This window comes from Amborella trichopoda, chromosome 6 (assembly GCF_054954075.1).
Source record: "Amborella trichopoda isolate Santa Cruz 75 chromosome 6, AtrichopodaSantaCruz75HAP2 v2.0, whole genome shotgun sequence".
Lineage (NCBI taxonomy): Eukaryota > Viridiplantae > Streptophyta > Magnoliopsida > Amborellales > Amborellaceae > Amborella > Amborella trichopoda.
Window position 1 is genome coordinate 18,975,733 of NC_142341.1, and position 13,221 is coordinate 18,988,953.

General features: G+C 38.3%; 1 protein-coding gene across 1 annotated transcript; it reads left to right on the forward strand.

Moving 5' to 3' along the window:
- Nucleotides 1-354: 354 nt before the first annotated feature.
- LOC18430669 (uncharacterized) lies at nucleotides 355-10,300 on the forward strand. The gene is made up of 3 exons (XM_006840819.4): nucleotides 355-569; nucleotides 715-807; nucleotides 8,534-10,300. Exons 1-3 carry the CDS (start codon nucleotides 537-539, stop codon nucleotides 10,124-10,126), a joined length of 1,719 nt encoding a protein of 572 aa, XP_006840882.1. The 5' UTR covers nucleotides 355-536; the 3' UTR covers nucleotides 10,127-10,300.
- Nucleotides 10,301-13,221: the final 2,921 nt, after the last annotated feature.

Genomic DNA, 13,221 nt, shown 5'->3' on the forward strand with positions numbered 1-13,221 from the left:
ATGCAAATCTTGTGGATCTATTTTTAGGATGAAATGGATAGTCTAGATAATTTGTTTAATATACACTATTTTTAGAGCTTGAAATCCTTGTTTTTTTTCTCAACCATAATGTTCAAACTGAGATGATCCATGTAACAGTTTTCCAATGCTTGAATTGCATTTTTTGACTAGTTATGAGGCGAGGCTTTACTTATTTCGATACAGCTGCAGCATTACCAAACCATTTTTGAATTTTAAGTATGGATATTTTTGACCTCAGAAGTTGTTTTGTTTTGATGATTTTTTAAGAACACCTTGAATGGTATTTTCTTCAAAAAGAAATAAAAAAGATTTATAGCTCTCCCCCGAACGTTCAAAAATAGAAGTTCCCTCTTCTTGAATCGCTGTTTTCCAGGAACGGGATTATTTCCTTCCTTTTCTTCAATGAATATCGAAGCCTCTGACCAGCACTCTAATGAAAGCCACTAATTATGTGTAAATGATTTTAAATTTCGGTAAATTTTAGGGGAGTCTCACCCTCGCATTCCTCTACTAAGATGGCTTCTGCAACTCTTCCCAATTCTATTTCAGTATGCATTTCTTTCCTCTCCTGTTAACATGTATTATAATTCTGATTTATGTACTCTCTCATTGTTGTGCTTTCTGTTTCCTTGGCGTCTTCATTGGGTCTTTGGTTTTTTGGCCTTGTCTGTTTGAATGGTTTGGTTTTTGCAGGTTTCTCCTTCCTCTTTTCATCCTGAAAGTACGGTTGGCGGATGGGCTTTTAGTTTGAGGAGGCATGGCTCCTTAGCTACTGGTTTTCCCATGGTCAGTTGCTTCCCAGGATGGTACTCTTTGAATTTTGAACTCTTTCTGGTTCTGTTTCCTTTTCTTGAACTTGTGGGTGATTTTGTTCCCAAGTCAATGATGTAGGAGAATAAATTTTTTCTATCTTCAATATGGGGTTGTTTAAATGTTTTTCTAACACTGTGTCTGTGAAATTACCATTACTTTTCTAAAGTTGTTAAACGCCTTAAACCAGAAAATGAGCCAATAACTACTTTTCCTTTACAAGCGCAGTATGCTATGGGAACCAAATGAATGGGCCAATACTTCTTCGGAAAGGTGGATAACCATGATGGTGGCATCTTTAATGCATAGAATATCGAATACATATGCATCGGAATGCCTGTTCAATAGAAATAACTAAGGACACTATAACTTGATATAATGTAGGGCATCTAGTGATGCCTAATCTTATATGGAGCATGCGTATACCAATGTTTTTATGGAGAAAAGCATTTGTTTGGTCCTAGGGTCGGGGCCAGACTGCAATGTTCAACTTTATAGAGATGAATGCATGACCTCGAATTTCTTTCTCACAATTTTCACTTTCCTTTTGTTCACAAGTCATGAGGTACAAGTTCGATGAAATGCCTGGAGCTGCGTGCTCCATATGGTAAGACAATTTATTTTAGTAAATTGGAGTACTATGACTATGACATTGGTAATAAGCTAAGGTGTATGATAATGGATCAAGCTTGCATTGGCTCAATCCTAATTTTATCATATACTATTAATCAATCTTGTTTTATATATATTTGAGCATAGATCCCGCTCTTTGGCTTGTTGAATATTTGGTCGTTGATCCTAACCGTACGGAGCTTCCACCCTATGGTGGTTTGGCATTCCCTGAACTGATCCTACTCTCGAACCCGCTCCTGCCTCCAACATATGCACTAAACTTTATGAGTTTATGCTTTGATATTGATTTTGAAACTTGTTTATTGAACTTTGCAACCTCACTTTCTTTCTTATTTCTTAACAAGTGGATTGATCTCCTCATCAAACATACCCATATTTGGCTTCAAGACATCTCTCATGCCTATACTCATGCATTTAACATTTCTTGATGTGAAGGACCCTTCTTTTTCTTGTTTCAAGGGGTTATCTTAGGCATCGTTACTTGAATCTTTTCCCTTGCTTGGCGATCTCTCGCAGAACCACGATTCTCTCGATCCTAGAGCGGATCTCGTCTGAAACTCAAATTAGTGTTTTCGGGATCGCGATCCATCTTATAAGGGAACGAGTTCCTTTACAATTTAATTTCACGTTCTTGAACATTACATGATCCAGTTTCCTAGTCTTATGGTTCACGCTCCAGAGTGCATTGGGATCTAGGTTCCAAAATAACGGGATACAAGCATCGCCACATATGGCATCCAAATCCCACCAATATGGGATGGCTTTAAAGTTTCTTATTTATTTCATAGAAAGACTAAGCCTACATGTTATTAGTTAAAACTGCTGGGAGCTATGTTTTAAAGCCATGGATCCTTATTACCTACACGAGGATCTCGTGTTCTAAGGAAATGGAGCTCGCTCCTACAAAAGTTATTCCTCGCTCCATAATATTTTGGATCTCTTTTAGTAAAGCGTTCCCTGAGTTAAGAAACTCAAAAAAATGCCATGCCCTTGGGAACTTCGCTTCTTAGGATCTCGCACCTTTATATAATAATTCTCGATCCCATGTAATAAAGGAGCTCGATCCCCGACACTCATGGACCTCGATCCCGACCTTTGAGGCTGTACGGGCATTGATTCCTAACATAGGGATCTTCAGTATAGCTTCGATCTGCCGATCGCGCCCTCGATCCCAGAACCGTTCCCGTTCCCGTACCCAACAATTATGATCCTAGGGTAGTGGATTTTTCTTGAAGTTTGGCTAAAAGCTATGGGTTTTGGTTTTAAGAAGTGTCCTCAAGGTTCTAGAAGATAAACTAGGGCGTTGCCTTGGTGCTGAACATATGAGACCTCTTTAGTTATTCATAGATTTTCTTTTGCCTTTATGTTGCATTTTTTGTTGATTTTTCTGAAGCTTAAACGTATTATACTCGGGTTTCATTGACTGCCCTAATGTAGATAGGATCTGTATGTCAAGGGGCATTATTCCTAGGTTGAAGTTTATGAAGTTGCTTATACTCAACTGGTTTTAGATTGGTTACGATTATTAGAATGCGTACTTAAGATATGCATCTAGTTACCCTTCCTGGCTTCTATGCTTAGGTCCCTTTCAATGGGACCCTTCTGATCGTTCTTTAACTAGTTGGGTTCAGATCCCCTTCTGAATTACAGCTCTTGGGTGCTAAGGTCTATCTATTGAGGCTGCTCGGGGTATTGTTGACACTGTGTTAGTGCTTGCAATATTCTGGTTTATTGGGATCTTAACCATGTGTGTCACATAATTGCATCCTGCAATACTTTACCAAAATCTATACTCAATCCACAAACTTGTTTCCTATGTGCATGTATTTGTACTCCGTGCATAATGCCACATACATTTCAATGGGTGTCCATATATGTTCTTTGACAGATGAGCCAAATCTCCAAGTAAATTGAGCTTTATAGGGTATTTGGAAGTGCCCATCATATATGATGTCATCTCCATTCTAATTGAGAGCTTATATTTTCCTAATTTATTTTCTTGGATCAAACTGATATCTGCAAACTATATTTTAAGATGATAAACATCATCTGAGATCAAATTGAGGACATGTTACACATGATGATAACAAACATGTCAACTTGAGTTTTCTTAATAAGTAGGACAACTACAAAAAGAGAAAAAGGCTCAATTATCTTTGCATAGATACCTTGCTTCTTGTCACTCATACACTGGTAGACCTGCAAGCAAGTGGTACGCATGCTTTATATACATCCTTCACAAAATTTCTATGTAATAAGGGCATTTGATATTTGACAACCATGTAATTCGAAATCTATAGTCACCGGTGAATATACAACCTTTTGAGATGGTAAGCTTCGGAAAATGATGCGATGTTCCATAAAATAGTTTTATTGTGTTTCTATCTTCCTATTTTTGAAGTTAATTGAATTTTTCTTAATACTCATCAAAGCGGAGGATACAAAAAGCTATCACACCATTGTAAAATCCTTCATGTTGCTAGCTGAACAGTTTGCTCCTCACTTCTGTAAATATATTTAAGTTCTTTTAACCAATCTAGTTAATGGGCTTTATTCTATGATATCGGTATTATTAAGTCATGGTTTATTTGCTTTAAGGGGCACTTGTTGTTGCTTCTATTTTCTTTAGACCATTGTTTGGTTGGGTTCTCAAGAGAGCAAGTATATGTATATCATTTGTATACATACAATCGTTATACAACAATTACATATGCTACTGGTGTTATAAGTCATATATAGTGAGGAAGATGTTGTATCACGAGATTGGGAGGGCATACCCCTCACTAAGGAATTAGTGACCTCATTGATATCTTAAAGAACATGCCTAATGAGGTTGCTAACAAGTTGCATACCTCACACCTTTTTATAGCACATGAGCTATTCTTGTGTCATGATTGTGTTGTATCTCAACCATCTGGGTGTGTCCAACAAGTAATTTGTGAAAGGAGGCATAGTGGTTCTAGCCAATTATATACTGTTCAAATGTTTTCTTCCTTTCTTTTATTTATACGGGCTGGACCACTTACAAGACCAATTTCAACTCACAAATTATAAAATAAGATCCTAATACAATCTAGGATTCTCACTTGCATGCCATTAAAAAATAAATAAAAATTCTCTCATTAACAAAAAATCAAGACATAATGTAAAACAGTCAATCAAGAACATCGAGCTATAAAAGACAACATTACCTTGTGTTGGATCACCTTCAAGGACTTAGCACACCCCACCCGGATCTCCAACACTAATGGTGCACGTGATCTAGGCCTTTCACGTTGTCTTACAAAATGGGAAGCCAAGGCAAAGCCTTAATCAAGAATGAGAGCATGTCCAAGGTTTAGACTATGAGATAGGGCTGACTCATAACCTAGACTTATTACTACCATGGGTGTGCCGCTCCTTGTGTGTTGCTTGGGCAGCGACACCCCTTTCTTTGTCTAGGCTAGAGACAAGGGAGGAGAGAGAAAGAGAGAGGAGAGAGAATGGTGTGGAGCCCTAGGGAAGGGAGAGAGACAAGAGGGAGGTCTAGAGGCCACCCCCAAGGTGTATTTATAGATGTAAATTAGGGTTTATGGGGTCTAGAGTTTGTCATCATATTGAGACTTAATCTTGACCATCAATCTAAGGAGATCTATGGGATGACGAGATTTTCAGCGATACATTCCCTAAATCAGCCGTCATAATTAAAGAGAAGGTTCTATAAGCCTTATCCCTAGGTTTCCTTGATCCATTCCCATCAAATATTTGATTTTATAAAATTGTAGTATGTGCCATAAAATCTCAATGTATGGAATAACTTTGTATGAAATTACTCAATCAAGCCTTTCTCTATCTCAATCAAAACGATTGCATATTTTCTAAATATTTGACTTCTTTCTAAAAGTCTTCAACAAAAAGAAATAAGAGAAAGAGGCAGCAAGATGTGGAAAGTGATAGTTCATGTGGGACCCAAGTGGGGAACACACCCTACTATGGTGGGCCTCCCACATGGTGGGCCCTACTCCATAAGAGCACCTGCACCCCCAGACAAATTTTAAAATTCTTGAAATAATTTTGGGGGTGTGGTAAGGGAACAAACTCAAATGTAGTTTCCAACTTGTTGTGTCAAGACCAGCAAACTGGCAAGATAGTGAGCAAGAGAGAGAGGGTATGTTGGATTCCAGCCTGTCAATAAAGAACGGGTACAATTGCATTCCCACTGCCATAAAGAGAGCAGGTCGGACTCTTTATTAAAGGGAGAAAGAAAGTAGGTCGCAGCTCTTCACTAGACGGTTAGAGATAAAGAGAGGGTCACAATCCACTTGTTAAAGAGAGCGAATGGGTTGCAGCCCACTGTTAGAGAGAGGGTTGCAGCCCACTGTGTGCGTGTGTGTGTGTGTGTGTGTGAGAGAGAGAGAGAGAGAGAGAGAGAGAGAGAGAGAGAGATTGTAGCCCACTTGTTAGAGATAGAAAGCGAGTGGGAATTATTCCTCTGTGGAAATTTAAAATAATTAAATTTACATAAATCATCATCATCATCATTGTCATCCAAGCCTTATCTCAATGATTAGGGACTACATGAATCCCGTTTCTCTATTCTTCTCTATCAAGGGCCATGCCCTCAGTAAGGCCAAAAGTTACCATATCTTTTCTCACTACTTCTATCCATATCCTTTTGGGTCTTCTCGTTTCCCTTTTAGAACTTTCCACTTGAACCAAATCGGACCTCCTAACCGGTATTGTAGTAGTTTTATGCTTCACATGGCTAGCGCACTTAAGTATATTTTTCTTCATTGTATCGTCTATTGAAGCCACACTTAAGTTCCTTTATATATATTCATTTCAAATTTTATCTTTTCTGTCTTGCGACCCATCCATCGCAACATCCACATCTCAGCTACGCTCATCCTATGGATATGTTGTTTCTTGACTGCCCAACATTTTGTCCCATAAAGTATGGTTGGTCTTACTGCCGTCTTATAGAACTTTTCCTTCAGTCTCAATGGTATGCGACAATCACATAAAACTCTAGATATACATCTCCTTTTCACCCACCTAGCACTAATTCTATGTGCGATATCTTTCTAAATTTTTCATTTAAATTTAAATGAATAATGAATATTAATCGGTGTTTGGGGTGGAGAACCTTCTTTCTCTGAGATAACAAACTCAGTCAGCACTAATTTGTTTTTGTCCTCATTTTCCCATTTATCTTATTGATACCAAGACTGTTGATGCACCTATGGAGGGTCATTTTTAGGTACTCTGTAACAGAGGATATTTTTCTTCTATACCCCTTTCTGTATTGTCTAGGCTGTTCACTTATTTCTCAGAAGAGAATGAAGCAATACACTGTCTAAATCTAATCGTGAGTAAGATCCTCTTCGTTGTCTTTTACCTTTCAGTGTAATTCAAACTGACTTCAACTTCTATATGGACAATTGCACCAAATGGAAAAGGTTTATGTAAGGTTACAACCTTATTTGTAGAAATAAGGTTCCAATAATCTACGCCGTCCATTTTATTTGGACGGTGTAGATTGGACACTATCTTAAAATATGTGCCCTGTATTGACACAATTTTAAAAGATGTGTAAAATCTATGTTGTCCAAGTAAAATGGACGTTGTAGAGTGTTGCAACCTTAATTCTACAAATAAGGTTGCAAGCTTATACAAACTGCACCCTCATCAAATATACTTAAGTAGATTATTACTATATTCACTAGGACTTCTGATTTGCTACATTGCATTTCCCACGTATCTAGGTAGTACTAGATTCCTGCAGATATACTGATGGAATAGATGCCAATGGACATCCCATTCTTGTTTACTATTCCTAATTGATATGATTGTTATTTTGAGCAAAGCGGGATGGAATGCTGTCAAGGTGACGTTGATAGTTCTATATGGGCAATAACTTGTCTCATTTGTAAATTAGTTATGAGGGTGGATTAATAATTTTTATCGTGTCCTAAAATACTCTTTTTTAGGTAAGGTTGGTTTGTCATTAGGCTTCTTAATTTATTCAAATAGATTCCAGCCATTGTATTAATGGCGATATTTGGTTTTTGACTTTTGAGATTTATTTAGATATGGGCAAGTTTCTTTCATATATTTGGAATTCTCTCAGGGATCTCTTGACAGAGAGGGGGGGGGGGGGGGGGGGGGTGGGGGGGGTGTTGGTTTATGCTAGATACTTATGTTCCGGAGATGGTCTCAGCTTTGAGGGAACGTGGGGTGGACTTTCTGAGTTGTAATCTATGCAGTTCTTTATTCCTTTTCACTTGTGTATGACTCATTTCATATGTCAAAATTTGTCATCATGGCTTTAGTTGTGTTTTATGTGTTTTTCTCACTAACATTGGTGTTGCCCAAAAGTTCAAGCCATATGAAGCCTGAATGGTGTTTTCCAGCTGCCATTACCTGTGTTCAAACTTTGATGCAGAAAGCGAAATGGAGGAGAATTCCTTATAATTTATAGGATCTACAAACTTCCTATATAACCTCATTAAGTGGATGAAATGATCGCCACCTTGTCATTTGCGATTATCTGTATAAATCACTGCCCTGGTCTAGTCTTTGGTTACTTTGTGCAAATTCACCTATGTGGTGGTGCCTTTGCCATAAAGCTTCTGGAATTCTTCCTCTTGCCTTGTAGCACAAAAGACTCAACCTATGTGGCTTTTGTCTATACACAATAAATTTTTGAGAATGCTGAGATTGTTAGATTCATGCTCGATGTCCTGATTGAAATTCTGGTGGTTCCCACGAACAGGGCTATGAAATTTGACTTCCAGAATTTCTGCATATTGTGGTTGGAGATAAAAACCCGGAATATCCACTTGAATAGAAAATAATAAAATCTGTTTGTTAGAATTGCACTCTTTCATTGTTTGCCATTTATGCCACATTTTGTTAGATTTCCAGTTTCTTATAGTTCCTTTTTAATATTATAGAAACTGAAAATGTACAGATGTTGAAATAATTTTGGTTGCTTCATCTATTAATTTTTATTAACGCCAAAAGAAAGGGCAGCCAAGTGTTATGAAACACTAAATAATCATTCCATTTTCATATGTTCCCATGACAGGACAACATCAATAACCTGCAACCAAAAGGCATTATGCGTAGGAGCATTGCAAGTATTCAAAGGGATAACATAAGCACCAATACTTGGACCTCTACTTCCCCATCAATTCAAAAGGAATCTGCCCCTTTGCTCGATACACTCAAAGCTTCTGCCTCACTAGATGTTGCTGGCTTTCACTTCCCAGGACATAACAGGGGTGGAGCTGCCCCACCTTTATTATCTGAACTTATTGGAATGGAGACATTCAAACATGACTTGCCTGAGCTTCAAGAGCTAGACAACCTCTTTGCACCAACAGGACCCATACTCCATGCCCAGAAACAAGCTGCAGAGTTATTTGGGTCATCTGAGACATGGTTTCTAGTTGGGGGAACCACTTGTGGGGTCCATGCATCGATCATGGCCACATGTTCACCTGGAGACAATCTCATTCTCCAAAGAAACTCACATATATCCGCAATATCTGGCATGGTTTTCTCAGGCGTGATGCCAAAATATATAATACCCGAATATAATTCTCGATGGGATATTGCTGGAACCATTGATTTATTGAAAGTGAAGAAAGCCTTTAGTGATCTCAAAGATCAAGGTAGGAAAGTTGGGGCTGTGTTGGTCACCTCACCTACTTACCAAGGTGTTTGTTGCGATAGCCTAGAGAAAATTACAGATTTTTGCCATCTTAAGGGTGTTCCTGTCATTGTGGACGAGGCGCATGGGGCCCACTTCAAATTTGACCCCACCCTACCAAAAACAGCCCTAGAGCAAGGTGCTGACTTGGCTGTGCAATCAACCCACAAAGTTTTATCTTCGCTCACTCAGTCCTCAATGCTCCATGTTCAAGGAGAATTGGTGGATAGGGGGAGAGTGGGGCGGTGCCTTCAAGCACTTCAAAGCAGTAGTCCAAGCTACTTGCTTCTTGCTTCGTTAGATGCTGTGAGAGCTCAATTGAGCAAGAAACCAGATACCATCTTTAAGGAAGCGATTGCTTTGGCCCGTGAAGCAACATTGGGAATTCTAGAGGCTTCGTGTGTCTCAGTTTTGAGCTCTAAAGACTTTGTGGGCTCTCCAAAAGTGGACCCTTTACGTGTTACAGTCGGGGTTTGGGAGCTTGGGTTATCAGGCTATGAGGCAGATGATATCCTGATCAAGAAATATGGGGTCATTTCTGAGTTAGCAGGGGCACGTTCCCTTACCTTTGCCGTTACTCTTGGATCATGTAGAGAGCATGTGAAGAAGCTTATACATGCAATTGAGAGCTTAGCTTGGCGCTCCCTAGGAGAGAATGAGCTCGATTCTGATAGGAGAAAGGGGAATGAGGTTAATGAATGCTTTCCCTTTCACCATATACATATAGCAATGAGTCCAAGGGATGCATTCTTTGCGAGTAAGACGAGAGCTAACCTTGAAGAGAGCATTGGAAAAATTTGTGGTGAGATCATATGTCCTTATCCACCAGGTATTCCTTTGCTTTTTCCTGGTGAAATTATCTCTGAGAGAACTTTGGCATATCTAATGGATATAAGGGATGGAGGTGCTGTAATCAGTGGAGCAGCTGACCCTCATCTCTTGTCCATACTTATATGTGACGTTTAATTGAACAAGATATGCTTATATGAAAAGAAAATGATGTAAGTATTCATATTATGCATCATTCTTCAATGTATTCATGACAATGTTTTTTAGTGATGAAACTCCTTTGGTTGGTCTGGGATGTTTTTATCACCATTTGCAGTTGATAATGAAAATTTGGGTCCAGATATTGCGTCATATGATTTGATGGGTTGGGTCTAGAAGTATAAGCAATTACCCTTCTTTGAACTCTTCTTTGCAGCCATCTGCTGGTAAAACTAACCTGATTATGTAGATTTCTTTTCTTTTCGTAGTTGTTTACGATGAAAAACTGCATATTTTAAATATTTTCCAAGAGAAGAATGAAACTTGAGAAATGAATAGAAGTTTGCTTTTGAAGTGTGCTCAAGTGAAAAGCTTTTGAAATATTAAGGGTCCACTGTACGCCCAAAGTAACTCTTCTCATCCTTTTAACACTTTCGGAAGTGACTACGGAAACGTGGGTGTTTGTGACTTTGGAAGACGACAGTTAATGAAAGAAAGACCGATGTGATATTTTGCCAGAGAATATAAATTTTTTTTTTTAATGATAATAATCACCCCTTTTTATTTTGATACAAAGATCACTTACAGATGGTCTTATTACAATCAATAAATATTCCAAAGTAAGACAGCACAACAATAAAATAAAACTCAACTACTTGATGCCATTTATTAAACCTAAGACTATGCTTGAGAATATAAAAATAAAAGAGAGCAAGTAAGTAAGAGAAAATGTCGGAGAGATTACCTCAACCGGGCTTATTGTACCCCACACTGAGTCACCACATCCAATGACGCGGGGTCAGCGGTTTAGCTTCAATCTCGAACTAGGAAAGCTAATTTCGGCCAAACTAGGTAACCACCCTTAAATTTCTATAAAACCCTAACCTCAAAATTAATTAAAGCTTTAACCCTGATTTCCCAAACCCTTAGTATCTTTAGGTCAACAGAGAAATCTAAGAAGAGAGAGAGGTGTGTTGAGATGGGGGGAGAGCACATCTATTTATAGTGAAATTTAGGTCTAGGGTTTTTTTAGGGTTTCTCATAGTTTGCTTCTTTCTTGAGAATAAATATGGACTGTTGATCAAGGTGACTTGTGGGTGAGAGATCTAAGCTATCCATTCTATAGATGGGCCATCAACATTATGGAAGTGCATGAACCATTATCCCCCCTTTTTTTAAACCATTTTCCCATCAATATATTTAAATAAATTAAATCTATTAAATATATCATACATTCTATAAAATTACATTATCCATCTCATATATTCCATAAGAATATATCAAGAAATATCAAGTCCAGATATTCTATCAATAATCAATATAAGTTATGGTCAATATTTCCCAAACAATATTTGACCACATGCTTATAAGATGGACTTTCCAAAAATTACAAAACTTGATATCAAAGTAATAATCAAAGGAAGCAATGGGTGGGGCGTGCCACCCATATGTGGCATATGTGGGCCTCCACCCATTTGCCACATGGTGGGCCCATGTGCACTGTGGGCCCCCATGAAAATTTTATAAATATTTTAAAATTTTATTTAAACATTATTTGAATTTTATATAATTTTTAAAAATAATAACTTCATTTTTATAATTCCAAAAATCAGAAATAAAATATTAAAGATTCAGACAAATTCAAATAATAAATCTAAAATAATTTCTATAATAAAATGAACACAATTAAATTAATATGATGGGAAGTGGATCCATATGGTTTAGGAATTTTATCAACGATCATGGGGAACTCCACCTTCAACTATGGACTACAGACCATACTTGCTTTATCAAACTGACCCAGTGTTTCCCATGACCCACAGTCCAAGCAGGGACTCATTAGCGGGTCACCAAAATCTAGCTGATGAGCCAAAGGGTCGCAATCCCAGTCTGTGGATTACAGGTCCTCCCTTAGAGACGAGTCAAGGTCACCATGACCTGATGCAACCATAACTCTATGATACATATGGGTATCTCTCTCGCACATTCATATGCTTCACCCAAAGGTGGATAACTGGTTTTCTCGAACAATCTATCGATATGCATGCCGTGTGATAGAACATGAATGAAGATTTGACCCCCGTCTCTGTAGGCCTACCATTACACAAAAGGGTTACACAATCCCTTGGCTCATTCATCCAGGCATAAGTTCCGACTTCATCATCGGCTAACCCAAAACCTTTCTCGGTTTATTTTTTATGCGAAGGTACCTTGGGTTTTCCAACCGACTGGCCTAGATCGTCAAGCACAGTCTGGTATCAGCAAACATCATTTGCTTAGTATGATTCATGAGGGACCACACTCCTACTGAGTTTATGTTCCACTATAATAAATGTTTTTCATTACATACTTATATGGCCTTTAAAGGCCACATAAACCTAACATCTCCCATTTGGTCTTTGAGGGCCTTACATTATCACTTCATCACTTTCTCTCATCCCTATTTCTGTCACATGTCTTACAAAAACATTAGGGACAACTCCTTTAGTCAGAGAGTCTGCAATCATCAAATCTGTAGATATGTAGCTGATCTCGATCTCTTTCAATCTCACCTCATTTCTTAGGTGATAGAAGTATGGCTTGATATGCTTGGAATTCTTGTGAAACCGAGGCTCCTTAGAGATACAAATAGCCGCAGTGTTGTCGCATAAAATCGGTACTGCCTCACAACGTACAGGATGAAAATTAAGTTGATTAAAAAACTTTTTAAACCACATGGCCTCCTTGGCTACTAGACAGCATGCCACATACTCGGATTCCATAGTGGACAAAGCCACAATATCTTGTTTATTTGACTTCTAAGAAATCGCATCCCTTCTAAGCATAAACACATACCCAGATGTAGACTTCACATTATCTGGATCCGCGAGATAACTTGCATCTGAATATCCCACTATTGCTATTTCAGTTCCCCCTTTATATGTGAGTGTAAAGTTCATGGTCTCCTTTAAATAGCTGAGAAGTGTTTTAACTGATTTCCAATGCTCATCTCCTAGATTGCTTTGGAAACAGCTCACCAGATTCATGACGAAGGACAAGTCAGGCCTTGTTCCCGTCATGACATACATAAGGGA